We start from the raw sequence: 16,672 nt of genomic DNA, 5'->3' as shown, positions 1-16,672 counted from the left end.
TTGTCCGATCTTCATCGTCTTTATGCTGTGCAAAGGAGCTGCAGAGTAGTTCACAGCGAGGGACGCCCCATCAGTCTGCAGCACAAGTGCACCACGTCCCCTACACGCCAGTAAATAACATAAAAGAGTTTCCTTCTGGATTTTCAAATCAATAAAACATACATGTTGTCGTCCGACATCGGAATTATGCAAATGCAGTCCCGGAGCATGTCATGCCAGGGTTTCCAAGCAATTCCCGCCTCTCGTTTCCCTGCTCTGTTTTAGAATAAAAGGGAGGGATTTGGCAAATTCTAATAACCAGGGCAAGCGGTAATTCAAGGTATACTCTTGCCTTTTTGTAGTTCAGTCAGCACTCCCTTCCTTAGCAGCTCGGCCGAGGGGCGGAAGGGGTGGGTGGACCCCCATTGGCTTCACTGCCGAAGGTCTCTGGAAAGGGGCTGGCTGTAAATTGACGTGGCAAGAGCAGACTCTGCAGAAGTCTCAGCTTCGAATGCGGCTTTCGCTGCTGCTGCGAGACCAAGTCTTCCCTCCCGGGCATTGTCTGTCAGTATTATGGATTCCACAGCTTACTTTTGCAAATGGCACGAGGAGGTTCAGTCAGCAATGCTGGATAAACTTTGAAAAGCTGCGTTTGGCTCTTTTGGGAACGGCTTCTGGACTCGGGGCTTTTGTGCATCCAGAGATCTTCCTTGCCCTTGTTTTTTTTCTGTTCTTCACAAAGTTGTGTTGCCCCTCCCCCGTCCTGCATTAGCCCTACTGAGGATACTGAAATGGGGTGCGGATTAAGGAAACTGGAGGACCCGGATGACAGCAGCCCTGGAAAAATCTTTGCTACATTGAAGAGACCTCAAGTGGAAACGAAGACTGACTCGTCCTACGAATATGTGTTGCTCGATTTTACGTTGGAAGGTATTTTCCTCGTTTATTGCCTAGACTCGTTCTGCACAGGGAATGCAGAGGCGCGTATACATGCGTGTACATAAACGAGGCAAGGCCAATCATCTTAAATGTGCATGCCTTCTTAAAAACCCAACTTTAGAAATTGCATTTTTACTTTAAAATATCATTTGCTTCCAATTTATGAAAACCAAAAAATGCAATTATCCATAAATTCAAGGGTTTGCATTGACCAGCAGCGTATTCCAAGCATTGGCATTTTAGAAATGAGACACTTAAAACAGTATATTCTAGTAGTATTTCTAATACAGCGAACCCATTGCCCCGTGCTATGCTGCTACCATTCATAGATGCGGTACACGGATTGAAACATTTCATTTCATCTTGAATACTAAAAAGACAAAGGGGCGTGCACTGAGCTAAAGAATGGGCTTGCTCTCTGAAGGGTGTTTCCTATTACTAATGTATCCTGTCTCCTGCCCTGCCAAACATCTTTTACAGCGAGTCTGGGGCGCCAATAAACAAGCCCAGATGGCCGCCCTCGGGGAACAGAGGCGGCTCTGTTTCCCGCATACCGCAAAGGGCCCCACAGTTTGCAGCGCCCCATCCCTACTTATGCCGCCACCTCTGTGACATTGACTCGCGTGCATGTAATACAAGGGAACATTCAGTTTGATATTTCAATGGCGCGGCTAAAACTTTTGAGTGTTCAGAAAGAAGTCGATATTACTGTTTCTTTACAAAACTGAGTTAAGTTTGTTGTTTATTCAAGAAAAAATACTCGTTAACAGGGCAAGGGGTCACATTAATCTGCGAAAAGGATGTAGTTGTTTATTAATTTACTTTGGAGGTGATACCTGCTGTCGTTTTCAATTCATGGAATACTAGATACTTCCTTATTTTAAAAAAACGAAACGGGCCGCTGTTTCTAAAGACATAGAGGATTGCATCCAAACCTTTTTGACACAGTATGTGTATGTGTTGTCTTATGGCTTTAAGAGACATGAGTAGAACTCTATTCTGTTCGAAGATGTTGTATGTTTCTAAAGACCAGAAAACCTTTTACCAAGACGTCTAATGTTTTAGGACAGGATTTCTTTGTAGAGCACTACCCTCTGCCGATTCTTGCTGGAAGTGGTCCATTCGGTTGTTTGCACATTTTCACATTTTTCAATTCTTCACTTTTATTCTAAAAACGTTGTCTCAGTCAAATATTGACTTTGCTGATTTGCCTATCCAAAATCTTGTTTGTTGTATTTCTATTGTGTACCTTTGACATGTTTTCAGAACGTGTGCGTGCTGCTTTTCTGCTTGGATCATGGAGTAAAGACATCACAGCACACTGGGCATTTCCTGGCGTGTGGGCTTGGCACACAGCCAGCCAGCCAGGACATTAACCCATTATTGCTATTTTGTTTGCTGGTGGAACAAAATCTTGAAATAGTTTCCAACAATGTAATTTGTTTTTGCCTCGGTAATGCTCAGTTGGCAATGCCTTTCCAATTCATTGCTTCTTGCAAGTTCAGTTAAATCGTCCCAAGTTGTTCTTAGCAATGTATATTCTTTGGACAGACATTATACATACAAAGATGAAATCCTTTCTAGACCACCCATATCTATTCTGAGATGTTCATGGTTACATCTAGAAATTATTGTAATGTAATGCGTCTTTGTGCGTTCTGACTAAAAGAGGCAGCATTCTTTTTATCCTGATACTGTGACAAACAACCGGTTTCCTCTCATTCAGTGTATTATTCTCTAGCCAATGACCTTGTCGCACCTTAAGAAGAGCAACATGATTAGTCAGTTGTCACTTATTGTAATGCAGCCCGGACAGATAAGCTGAGAAACTAAAGCTAATTGTTGTAGTCTTTCATCGTGGTGTCTGTGCACCCTTTCAGTCAGGGCTTTGGCGCACATGATTTTAAGACACCAACCAACTGTTGACAAGCCTCCCACTAGAATAATAAGAACACTACTTGGAAGGTCTTCCCTAGAAGTTGTTAGAGGCCAGAGTTTGTTTAACGCAAGTCTCTGCAGTGAGAAAAGTAAAATGTTACCATCCATATGACTTAATGGCAAATGTACATGCAAGTCAAAGCTTGCATCAAGTATAGTACATGTCTGAGTTAAGAGTTGCATACAACTTAATTCCTCTTTGATATGACTGCAATACACATACTAGCTGCAATATGTCACGTTTTGCTCCTAAATGTTCTCAGATCAAAGTAGTCATGATCTGATACAGCTGGCAATAAAGAACTTCTTAGCACCCCTGGCTTCACTCATCCATAAAAAATTGAATGCAATTTAACTGGGTATAGTTCAAAGTAATTTTTTACCATTTCGGGCTTCAGTCACTTGGCGATCAGTTCTGCAAGGGGTATTGGAGTCAATGGACAGAGAGGGAAGGCAAGAAACATGCAGATCAGGTGAAGACAGTATGTGTGTGCTAGTGAAATTCTAGGTGAGTTGGATTACGGCATGTGGGGTTTATTTTGTCAAGGCGGAGCTGTCATTATTCTCTGTTTTTTTACTAACGAGTCGCGCGTGCCCTGTGAGCATGGGTAGTTCTGGGCAGGGGAGGTCCTCTTTTGAGAGTGTTGGAAAAGGGACGAATGGTGAGTGGGACTGTTCGAGTGGCTGGGCCACTGTAGGAGTATGTTTACTGTTTGGTGTATCAAGTGTGAGGTGTAAGGAAGGCGCTTGCCAAGTTGGGTGTTTGGTGGGAAAGTTATGTATTAGCCATTTCCGTGGGTGCTTGAGTACTTGTGTCACTTTTGATTTGAGCTGTACCTAGGCATTTTCCTTCTTTATGGTTATCGGGATCGCTTTTGGCGATACAGCTTCTTTTGCTTAGCAACGGTTATTTACATCAGCCTTGACTGGGCAGTAGTTGAGGCCTGCTCCACATTAATGTTTTGATGATGATGAAGGAGCTCAACTGACCCTGTGAGTTAGAAGTCCCAAAATGGTAACGTCCTACTTGTTCCTGGGTGATTTAAAAGGCAATCTGGCCCATGTCTTGTTGCTGTGGTGTTTGCGTTGAGTGATTTTATCCTGGCACAATGTGTGGTCTGGGCTGCCAAATAAGCAAAATCAACAAGCTATTTATATGCTTATTTCCAACGCTTTAAGCAGTGCTAAACATTTCAAGTGGCAAGCTGCTAGCCAGGCATACAATGCCGTTTTAGTTCTCTGCATGCACACAGCACACCATTTCCTACTCACCAAGAGTAAATCATCACTAGCCAATGTCTAGTGGCGAGTGGACATTTTGAACACTTCTTTAATTTAACTGGGATCAGGTGAGAAACCTAATGTGTATCTTGTTGCTACACAGTCCGTGTAGAGGAATGCTGGCTTAGGCACCTTTTGATGTGTGTTGCTGCCAGTCCACTTGAATATGTAGTAGCACCAATGCATTTTTGCAAATTTCTTGAAGTATTTGGTATGTGTAAATTATTGATTCGCCTGTACTTGGTTAGGAAACCTATTGATGGGCTTTCCAACTGAAGGATGTTATCCTGTGTACGTGGCAATGTTTATTGTCAATGGATCTGTTGCCACAGGGTTGCAGGTGTGTCACATAGTCACATATTTGAGCCCGCCGCACCCTCACCTGATGTGCCCATATATAGCGTTTTATCGATAGATCAGTGCCCCTCCTGTGTGCAAAGTCACCTGGGAATGATGTTCCAAATGTTGCTGGTCATAACCGCAAACGCATGAGGCCCAGTGGGTGATGAAGCAGGTTTTTTCCCATAACATTTTGTATTGCATTAATTAGATCATATTACAACACATGTGCACGCCATCTGTGTCCAGTTCAATGCATATTTCTTTAAACACACCCACTCTCCAAAAGCTTTCCCTGAAATAACGCAGTCAGGGTCGTTAGGTCTCTTTATACCAGCTATGTTCTGTTCTTGCAATTGAAAAATGTCACCTCTAAATGATTGCGCAGCCCTAAGCGAATGGTGAATATCCTATTGAAATTGAATGTGTAACTGGACAACAAATACAGTGAAACAAAGAGTCCAAAGCAATAGATTCTTCAGTCAAAAAAACGCTGTTGAAACAGATTTTATGAGTTGATGCAAAAACAAGACTGCCGACACGTGTTTCGACCCAAAACAACGGGTCCTTTTCAAGGCAAGACTGTGGTGTTGGTATGATTCATATACATTCCAATACAGCAAAATATTATATAATCATGCCATAAGGATAAGAACATTTGAAATATAAACAAAATTAACCAGCAGAGGAAGAAGAGGGGGCCAGAGTTAAAGAAGAGAAATGCAACCAAGAAAGAAAAAAGCCCATATGGACATTACATCATGTCAAAGAGCAAAGCAACCATTTCAATGTGAAACATATTCCAAGTAAATAAGGAGTAAATAAAAAACATTTGATTTGTTACCATATGTTGTCCAGCCAAAAATCATCGCTGTCAGTGTCCATATGTGAATGTCCATATAATGAAAACAAAATAATATGTAAAAAAGAGAGAAAACACCATAAGCCTGAATCCTAAATCAATAAACAACTGATACATTTTAACAATTTATTAATCCCATGTACACGCATAGTACAAAGGTAACAGACTATTGTGCCAAGGATCAAAATGCTCATCCCTCATGCGCCTCATGGTGGTAAAGTGTATTATTACATTGTCACCCGTGTGTGATATAAATGTTAAAATGAATAAATGTTTTAGCGTATGTTATTCAAATTGAGTTGGAAAACCCAAGCCCTCCTTAGGGGCAGATATATGGGACAATTCTAAAGTAGTTGATTCTCCTCAAGAATATAAATGGCAAATAACTGAAAAATACATAAACAAAGAAACCCAAGACATGAGTTGTCTTGACAAGAGATCGACATATGACTTAAATGGGTTGTCAAAAATATCCAAATGCGTAAAAATAATGGACAGAGATACCTGAAGCAGTCTCTCTATGTTCTGTTCTTGATGTTTGGGCATACTTATATAAGATTTACAGCCTGGTGAAGAACCACAGGAGATGTAGTCACATTTCTGTATTCCCCCAACACCTGCTTGAATCATTTTGATGGAAATGTGAGAGGCACCCAGGTGTCAAGTACCAGCTACCTAGAGTTTGTAATTGCTTCTACAATTGTACACGTAGATGTTCATGCCCTATTGACTATTCCCGCCTACATTTCCTCATCCACGGTTGTCTGCAGCTCTTCTTGCCATTTTTCTCTATATCGCCAGACCTCACTGGGTGATAACTTGTTTAAGACTCCATATAACTTGCATTTTGAGAATGTTGCTCACTGCAGATAAACCTTCTGTAGTGGCATAAGTATTCAGGTTGAAGCACCCAGTGCCTTAGCTGGCAATTTAGTTATCCCTCCTGCTCCCCCATAGTTGAACCTCTTCTGCATTCTTTGAATGTGGCTAACATATTGATTCAGAGCTCTACCCTGGCTAACTGCTATGTTTAGTTCCATTAAAAAGCCATCTGTTCTCAGAAGAGGCCAGCAACCATTCCCCTATGATGTGAATTTGAGAAGAGAAATTATATTTATAAATGTCTCTGCACCCCATCCCTCCCTTACATTTAGGCTTCTTCAGATATTTCTGGTATATTCTAGACTTCGTCCCTGCCGACATAAATTTTGAAATGAACTCCTGCTATTTTTGGGGTTCCTTGTGTTGGTATTGCAATTGGACAGATGAAAATATACATAACAATCCTGGTAAGCTACTCTCCCATACCAATATGGGAAATATCCTGTTTTGTTACTGAGGTCCTGCCTAAGCACTTGTAACAGGGCTTGATAATTGTTTTTGTATACTCCAAATAAATGTGGTGAAGGATTGTTCCCAAGATATTTATTTATTGATGTATTTATAACATTTGTTATACGCCCAAACCCGGAGGTATCACGGCGTAGGTTACAGAAAGCTTGCTTGTCTGGTTATAGAGTAATTGCATTACTTTGCAGGCAGGGTTAGCAGTAGGTTGGTTACAGTACATATATTTGCAATTAAGTTACATGTGGGTTGTACAAACAGGTAAAACATTTCAAAATTACAGTGTAGGTAGTGTTATGTTCAAGATATGTTGGAAAAGCTGCAGGTTAGAATTTATTGAAGAGCCATGTTTTAATAAGACTCTTAAAGTGCTGGTGTGAGGGCTCGTTTCTAATGTGGGTGGGGAGGGAGTTCCAGATCTTGGGTGCTGCTACTGGGAGGCTGGCCCCACCTGGCCTAGAACTCTTGAACCTTGGGACAAATAAGTGATTGTTGGAGTCGGATCTGAGGGCTCTAGTGGACCTTTTTTGGGCGATAGAGTTGTTGAGGTATGGGAGGAAACCTTGGTGAATCATTTGTGGGTTACGCAAAGCGTTTTGAAAAGGATTCTGGCTTGCATGGGTAATGTCATGATCTCTGCTTCCAAAAGGTCAGGGTTTTCCCAACTCCCTTGGAAGCAGATCCATAACCCAGGTTCCGAGTGCCAACCAGTCCCAATTGGGACCTTTTGGATCCAGTCCTGGCGCCAGTGGCACCAGGCTCATAAATATGCCCAGTCCCAGCGCTGGAAGCGCCGGGCTCATAATGCTTGGGTGGACTTACCTGCAGCAGACCATGCTGCTTACTTGCCTGCCAGTTGAGCCTCTGATCCTCTTCTGTTTGGAACTACTTTTCGTGTTGGGTGGGGCAGGAGCCACTCCCTAGATTCAGAACACTGGAACTCTTCTGGAAAACAGGAACTCTTTTCTTGCCTAGGCGTGGCTGTGGAAGGAGATACCTAAGCACTACTGGAGGCTATTTAAACCACACCCGATGGATGAATCTTGCTTTGCGTTATTCTGCATCCTCAGCAGCAGGACGCTCATCGTGTCTTCTGCATCTGATCCTGGGCCTAAGGAAAAAGAGCTTACCATCCTGAATCCAGTCTTCAGTAACACCTATAAAGACAAGAAAGAACAGGTTAGCATTACGGTCTTCAGTGACAGCTCTTCACTTACCCGGTCCATCGCCTGTCACCAACGCCTCGTGCTGCATTTCGGCATCTGAAAGACAAAGGCTTACCTACTCTTCGTGCGCTCCGGAGGTCTTCACACTGCATTCCGGCATCTGAAAGACAAAAGCTTACCAACTCTTCGCACGCTCCGGAGGCCTTCGGTGCTGCATCCCGCATCTGAAAGACAAAACAAGGTGCGTTTAAAGACATTGGGGAACTTTAATACTCACGTGCCATTACTCCTTTCCACATCTAACCCAGTGGGTATTCCAGCACCCGGCAGCCGCTCCGAACATGTACCTGCAAAATAAAAGACAGTTAGAGCGCTTCGTGAAGCAGCCAACAAGCGCTTACTTACGTGCTTCCAGGCGCTTCTATTCATTACACGGGCTCCATCTTCAACTCACTGCAGCCCGTCATCCGCCATTGCCGGAACCCTGCAAAACAAGAGACATCATTACTAAAGACTTTAAAGACATTAGAATTACTCGAAACTTACCGTTCGTGCAGTAAACGACAGACAGCAATCCTCTGAAGTCAAGAGGCCTGCTCCCCTTATCCAGTGAAGAAACTGGTTACAGCACCCTGCCTCGAGGCAGATGGAGAGCACGGCGTTCACTTACCTAAGGTGAGAGCTTTAACCTTTGGGGTTCTACAGGAGAAGAGAAAGGGAAGAAGAGAGAGACATTCAACAACCCAGTTCATTAATCCCATATTTTCTATCTGCAGACATCTTACCCTCCGAGCCAGGCATACAGTGCACAGAGGTCCAGCCCAAAGAGCCAGCCGTGTGTTACACATCACCTTTGAAGATACGGTATACGCCCAGTCAAGACCGGCGCCTCTACGGGAATCAGGTGAGCGTTACAGAACGCAAAGCCTACCACAAAACTCCCGTCCAGGCGCTATGGAAACCTCGGATACCGACCAGCTAGCCCAGTTACTTGGGGAACTAAGGGCAGAAGTGCATGCAGCCCGTCAGGAAACGAACGCTCTAAGAAGGGAACTGATTATTTCCAAGGAGCGAACAGATGATCTCGCTAGACAATTGCTACAGTCGCAAGCCGGACAGACCCCGTTACCCGCATCTGGGGGAAATCTTCCTTCTACATCCTCTATGAATCCAGTACAGATCAACCTACCTGGGAATGTACCTCTGGCTCCGCCCGAACGATTTTCTGGTGATCCAAAGAGGTTTGCAGTATTTATCAATCAGTGCCGGTTGCATTTCTTATGCCGGCCAGCAGCCTTTCCAACTGATCAAGCTAAAGTAGCTTTCGTGCTTTCGTACCTTAGTGGCAATGCGGCAGACTGGTCGATCCCTCTAGTAAATCAAGATGATCCGGTCCTCCATGATTTTCAAGCTTTTCAGCTCAGTATGGAAAAACTGTTCGCAAGACATTCACAGGGGCAGGCCTTGGACAATGAGCTTCTTTCGTTGCGACAAGGTAATCAAGACCTTTTGGCTTATATTGCGTCTTTCAACAGACTGATAGTGGAAACTGAATGGCCTGAGGACAAAAGGATTACGCTGTTTTATAGAGGTCTACGTGGAGAGCTCAAAGATGTGTTAGCCCAAGTAGTGAATCCCCCACAAGATTGTTCGGACTATATAGACTTAGTCGTTCAAATAGATCACAGACTGCAGAACAGGAAGGCCGATCGTTCCAAGTTTGATGCTCGAGTATTTTCCAAACCGCTAACTCCTTCCAAAGGAGTAGACTCCGGGGAACCCATGCAAATAGGGGGTCTGAAAGGTCCTCTAACACAAAAGGAGCGGGAAAGGAGAAAACAGTTGCAATTATGCCTCCATTGCGGAAACTCAGGACACTTTCTTCGAGACTGTCCGGTGAAACCTGCCAAGAAGGCAGTAGGAGCTGCAGTTACCAAAGTTACAAACTCTGAGCAGGGAAACGACCTCGCCCGACAAGAATAGAGGTCCTCTTGCCGAGCGTGAAAACCAGTTCCGTGACCTCGCATTTCGTGAAAAACCTATGGTCCTCATTAGCCCTGATAATCCGGATCGATTACATGCAATTGAAGCTTACGTCGACAGCGGTGCCATTGGCAATTATGTGGATCATGAAATGGTTTTGAGGATGAATCTAACTCTTTGTCCCAAGGCTGTAAAGGACGTCATTACTACGGTGGATGGTACGGAGATAGCCTCCGGGCCAGTAACGCATACCACTCAAGAAGTGACGCTAGTAAGTCAAGATGGACACCATGAGAATATCGTGTTCGACGTGATCAAGGCCCCTCAGTTTCAGATTATTCTAGGAATACCTTGGTTAGAGAAACACAATCCTCTGATCGATTGGCGAGCAAGAACGGTCCAGTTTCCAGAATGTGTCTCTACTTGTCACCCTCCACCTGGTGTTGCACTGGCAGCAATTTCTTCAGAGACTCCCCAGTTACCTCCCGAATACCTAGAATACCAAGATGTTTTCCGGAAGGATCAGGCTAACTCTCTACCTCCTCATAGGTCTTATGACTGCCAGATAGACCTGATACCTGGATCTACTCCTCCTTGTAGTAGAATTTATGCCCTCACCGAGCCTGAGAACCTTCACCTTCGACAATACCTGGATCAATACCTGACAAATGGGTTTATTCGTCCTTCCAAGTCCCCTGCTTCTTCAGCTTTGTTCTTCGTTCCAAAAAAGGAAGGAGACCTTAGAACTTGTATAGATTATCGCTCCCTGAACCAGATCACCGTTAAGAATAGATATCCGTTACCTTTGATCCCTGAACTCCTGGACCAAGTCAGAAAAGCATGCATATATACAAAGCTGGATCTTAGAGGAGCTTACCACTTGGTACGAGTAAAAGAGGGCGATGAATGGAAGACGGCCTTCCGCACCAAGTATGGGCTATTTGAATATCAGGTCATGCCCTTCGGACTTTGCAATGCCCCGGCCGCCTTTCAATATTTTATGAACGATGTCCTCAGAGAGCTCATAGATGTGTGTGTTGTTGTTTACATTGACGACATCCTCGTTTATTCTTCATCGGAATCTGAACATCGGAAACACGTGAAAATGGTCCTCGAAAGATTGCGTCAACACAAACTTTTCGCTAAGTTGGAAAAATGTGTTTTCAATGTGACTGAAGTTGAATTCTTGGGATTCATATTATCACCTGGCGGAGTGCGTATGGATTCAAAGAAGGTCGATGCAGTTCTCAAATGGCCATCACCATCCTCCGTAAAAGGTGTGCAAAGCATGTTAGGCTTCGCTAACTTTTACCGTAGGTTTATCCCCGAATTCTCTCGAATAGTCCAGCCCATCACTGCCTTGTTAAAGAAAAACAAACGTTTTGAATGGTCTACCGAGGCGGAACAAGCTTTCCAGGATTTGAAGACTAAATTTATCTCTGCACCAATCTTAAAACACCCTCGCCCCGAACTCCCCTACATCGTGGAAACTGATGCTTCAAGCCTTGCCATGGGGGCAGTTCTATCACAAAAGGACCCGGTAACCAATCAGTTGCATCCCGTGGCATTTTGGTCCCGCAAATTCTCGCCTCCTGAAATCAATTACACGATTACTGACAAGGAACTTCTGGCTATCAAGTCTGCCTTTAAGGCTTGGCGGCATTATCTGCTGGGGGCCCGACACACCGTTACTGTGATTACGGATCACCGAAACCTGCAATATTTGAAAACCGCAAAAGCCCAATCCTCTAGACAACTCCGTTGGGCATTATTATTTGCCGAGTTTGACTTCATAATTACCTATCGACCTGGTACAAAAAACGGTAAAGCTGATGCCCTTTCTCGGATAGGAGTGGAAGAACACTTGATCAACCCTAAACATGTACCAATCATTCCCGAACAAAGAATTCTGGGTGTAATCGCCACAGAATCCATAGAGGAAGTTAAGGATAAAGCCAGACAACTTGTAACTCCAGCAGACATACACAATTGGCATCTGCAGGGAAAGGACTTTGCAGTAACGGACAACTTATTGTATTTCCAAGAACGATTATACCTACCCAGCACAGATTTACAGAAAAAAGTAATCTCTTGTTATCACGATTCTTTAATGGAAGGACATCCCGGTATGGCCAAGACCTCAGAAAAGATCAAGCGCTACTTCTGGTGGCCGTCTTGGAAAAAAGATATCAGAGACTTTATAATGTCCTGTGGAGTATGCGCCCAAAACAAGAGTCAAAAGGAAAGACCAGCAGGCCTCTTACGCCCTATTGACATTCCACCTCGCCCTTGGCATACGCTTTCTATGGACTTCATCACCGATCTACCTCCATGCTCCGGATACAATACGATTCTAGTAATCGTGGACTTATTCTCCAAGATGGCGCATTTCATTCCGCTCAAAGGCTTGCCAACAGCAGCAACTCTGGCCCGAGAATTTCTCGAAAACATCGTCCGACTGCACGGTTTTCCTTCGGTTCTAATTTCGGATCGAGGTAGTCAATTTATTTCTCATTTTTGGCGAAGTTGCTGTCGGTCGGCTCAAATTGATGTGAGACTATCGACCAGTCACCACCCTCAGACCGACGGACAAACCGACAGGACCAATCAAACTCTGGAACAGTATTTACGCTGCATGCTGCAACAAACTGAAAAAACTTGGAAAGACATCCTTTGGATAGCCGAATATGCCTACAATAACTCTGTCCATTCGGGAACTGGGAACACCCCGTTTTTCCTTTTGTACGGCAGTCACCCTCGAACCTCGGAGTTGGATCCCCTCCAAGATCTTGAAACACCAGCAGTAGACTACCTGCATTCTACAATCACCCAAGCCTTTAAGGAAGCTGTTTCTCACCTTCAAAGGGCTAAAGAACAATATAAGAAAGGAGCAGATCAACATCGGAAGGAAGCCCCTCAATATCAAGTAGGGGATCAAGTCTGGTTATCCACCAAATATCTACCTCTAAAAGGGCCACGCACATTCAACCCAAGATACCTTGGTCCCTATTCCATCACTACCATAGTAAACCCAGTAGCGGTCAAGTTGGACTTGCCCCCGCACATGAAGATACATCCGGTCTTCCACGTCTCTCTATTAAAACCCGTGCAACCTCAAACCCGACTAACCAAATCTCCAAAACCTATCCTAGTTGATGGAGAACTCGAGTTTGAAGTCAAAAGCATTCTGGACTCCAAGATCTCCAAATCTAAACTATTTTACCTAATTGACTGGAAAGGCTACGGCCCCCAAGAGAGATCCTGGGAACCTGCTGAATATGTCCACGCTCCTTGCCTAATCAAAAGATTTCACCGAACATTTCCTGACAAGCCAAAACCCCTGGAGAAGCCCGGTTTGGGAGGGGCCTTGAGGGGGGGTACTGTCATGATCTCTGCTTCCAAAAGGTCAGGGTTTTCCCAACTCCCTTGGAAGCAGATCCATAACCCAGGTTCCGAGTGCCAACCAGTCCCAATTGGGACCTTTTGGACCCAGTCCTGGCGCCAGTGGCACCAGGCTCATAAATATGCCCAGTCCCAGCGCTGGAAGCGCCGGGCTCATAATGCTTGGGTGGACTTACCTGCAGCAGACCATGCTGCTTACTTGCCTGCCAGTTGAGCCTCTGATCCTCTTCTGTTTGGAACTACTTTTCGTGTTGGGTGGGGCAGGAGCCACTCCCTAGATTCAGAACACTGGAACTCTTCTGGAAAACAGGAACTCTTTTCTTGCCTAGGCGTGGCTGTGGAAGGAGACACCTAAGCACTACTGGAGGCTATTTAAACCACACCCGATGGATGAATCTTGCTTTGCGTTATTCTGCATCCTCAGCAGCAGGACGCTCATCGTGTCTTCTGCATCTGATCCTGGGCCTAAGGAAAAAGGGCTTACCATCCTGAATCCAGTCTTCAGCAACACCTATAAAGACAAGAAAGAACAGGTTAGCATTACGGTCTTCAGTGACAGCTCTTCACTTACCCGGTCCATCGGCTGTCACCAACGCCTCGTGCTGCATTTCGGCATCTGAAAGACAAAGGCTTACCTACTCTTCGTGCGCTCCGGAGGTCTTCACACTGCATTCCGGCATCTGAAAGACAAAAGCTTACCAACTCTTCGCACGCTCCGGAGGCCTTCGGCGCTGCATCCCTTATCTGAAAGACAAAACAAGGTGCGTTTAAAGACATTGGGGAACTTTAATACTCACGTGCCATTACTCCTTTCCACATCTAACCCAGTGGGTATTCCGGCACCCGGCAGCCGCTCCGAACTTGTACCTGCAAAATAAAAGACAGTTAGAGCGCTTCGTGAAGCAGGCAACAAGCGCTTACTTACGTGCTTCCAGGCGCTTCTATTCATTACACGGGCTCCATCTTCAACTCACTGCAGCCCGTCATCCGCCATTGCCGGAACCCTGCAAAACAAGAGACATCATTACTAAAGACTTTAAAGACATTAGAATTACTCGAAACTTACCGTTCGTGCAGTAAACGACGGACAGCAGTTCTCTGAAGTCAAGAGGCCTGCTCCCCTTATCCAGTGAAGAAACTGGTTACAGCACCCTGCCTCGAGGCAGATGGAGAGCACGGCGTTCACTTACCTAAGGTGAGAGCGTTAACCTTTGGGGTTCTACAGGAGAAGAGAAAGGGAAGAAGAGAGAGACATTCAACAACCCAGTTCATTAATCCCATATTTTCTATCTGCAGACATCTTACCCTCCGAGCCAGGCATACAGTGCACAGAGGTCCAGCCCAAAGAGCCAGCCGTGTGTTACACATCACCTTTGAAGATACGGTATACGCCCAGTCAAGACCGGCGCCTCTACGGGAATCAGGTGAGCGTTACAGGTAACCAGTGTACTTCCATCCTGAAATGGGATATATGGTTGTTTCTTTTTAAGCCAGAGGCTGTCCATAAGGCTTTGTTTTGCAGCAGTTGTAGTTTGGACAGATTCATGCTTATGGTTCCTAGAAGGAGAATGTTGCAGTAGTCTAATTTCGATAATATGAGGGCTCAGTGAGGCAGTTTTGTGGGGTCAGAAATTGGCGACTGAGTGCGATGAGTTTAGCTGTGTAGGCAGTAGAGGATGAGAGGGCACTGACATGTTTGGTCATCGTAAGGTTAGAATCTAAGTGAACTCCCAAAGTTTTGACCTGCTTGAGAACTGGGATGGGTGTTCCATCAATGGTGATGGTTGAATAATCGGCGTGGAGAGTTTTTATTCTGGAAGGGGAGTAAACAATGAGGATCTCAGTTTTTTCATCATTAAGACACAGACTGTCGGTAGCCATCCAGTTTTGGATAATGGGGCATATACTTTGTTAATGGTGGCTGTGTCTTGCTCATGGTTCCCCGTGATAGGAATGAGGATCTTTGTGTCATCCGCGAAGTTCGTGTACATGACTCCCATGGCATCAAGAGCTGTAAATAGGAGTTTGGTATATGCATTATACAGGGTGGGTGAAAGGCAAGAGCCTTGGGGGACCCCTAGGGGTACTGATATCGGATCGGAAGCCTCCTTGCTGATGGATACTCTTGAGGTATGTTCCGCTAGAAAAGATTTGACCCAAAGGGTAGCTTCTGTGGAGAAGTTGAAGTTTTCTGATAACGCATTACATAACTAGTCATGGTCCACCAAGTAAATGCAGCAGAAAGGTCGAGTAAGAGGAGGATGCACAGATTCCCAGAGTCTCTTATGGAGTCCATCTGGATTTTAAGTTCTAATAGAGCCGTTTCTGTGCTATGATTGGGCCGGAAGTCAGATTGTCTGGCTCCTAGCAGATGGTTGCTTTCTAGATAGTTTTGTACTTGAGAGTTTGCTATTTTATCCACTATTTTTATTAGAAAGGGCACAGTGGTTATGGGACGGTAGTTGGTGGGTATGATGGGGTCCAGAGAGGGTTTTCTGGGGAGCGACCCATGCTTCTTTGATACTGGCGGAGACAGAATTGGTGATGAAGGAGGCATTAATGAAGTTGGTGATAACGGGTGTTAGCGTGGGTGCACAAAGTTTGACTAGATGCTCAGGGAAGCTATCACCTTTACAATTGGACGGTTTTAAGGTGGAAATGGTATTCAGGACCTGGTCTTGGGAGACCGTGGAGAATTTGAACTGAGTGGCTATTTTTTCTGTGTCTGCTCAGGTGCTAGGGGCGGTATGCTTTTGCTGGCCAAAAGATTTCTTTTGACTAGTATTTTATTTTGGAGTGTGAGGATTTTGGAGGCTAGTGCGTTCTGGATGGTCGGGTACCAGGCTTTGCTAGAGTTAATGGGGATGGTGGATGGGATGGGTGCTTCCAATTCTCTGAGTATGGAGAATAGTTCTTTGGAGTTGGAAGAGGCGTTGGAAGACAGCTGATTTGTTGGTTTTATTGACTGACAGAAATTAATTGGCTGTGGCAGTGGACGGGGCCATTTTGTGTAGGTGCTCCAGAGCTCTTTTGTTGTGCTGGAGTACCGTCAGCTCTTTGTTGAACCAAAAGTTGTTTCGTTTAGCAGGACAGGGTATTTTAGTCATGAGTGAGGCTGCTGCATCAATGGTGGACTTGAGGCAGTTGTGGTAGATACAGGCAATGCTTGCGGGGTTGGTGATTGAGGGTAGATACGTCTTGACGGATTCCGTTAGAGTGGGGATGAGACTGTCTGCTGTGAGATTGCAGGTATTTCTCACTGCAATGGGGCAGGGTGTAGGCGGAGGTACGCCCTGAGTACTTGGTGTCATTATATTAAAGCTTATTAGATAGTGGTCCGATCAAATGATTTCCGTGATGGATTCAATTGATAGGCTGACGTTTAATGTCAGGATCCAATCCAGTATTCTTCCCTTAGACTGAGTAGGTGAATTGG

At 44.9% G+C, this 16,672-nt stretch overlaps 1 protein-coding gene across 1 annotated transcript in view; it reads left to right on the top strand.

Moving 5' to 3' along the window:
• The first annotated feature begins 451 nt into the window (after positions 1 to 451).
• The window catches only part of RFTN2 (raftlin family member 2), a 483,996-nt gene continuing 467,775 nt past the window's right edge, over positions 452 to 16,672 (top strand). The window contains exon 1 of the mRNA XM_069615738.1: positions 452 to 909. Coding sequence (XP_069471839.1) covers positions 771 to 909 — 139 coding nt within the window. The 5' untranslated portion in view covers positions 452 to 770. The remainder of the gene's footprint in view (positions 910 to 16,672) is intronic.

The sequence above is a fragment of the Ambystoma mexicanum genome, chromosome 9, assembly GCF_040938575.1.
Source record: "Ambystoma mexicanum isolate Mex_15411 chromosome 9, UKY_AmexF1_1, whole genome shotgun sequence".
NCBI classification, from domain to species: Eukaryota; Metazoa; Chordata; class Amphibia; order Caudata; family Ambystomatidae; genus Ambystoma; species Ambystoma mexicanum.
The sequence above is the reverse complement of the archived record's forward strand: the minus strand, read 5'-3'. Positions and strand labels throughout refer to the sequence as shown.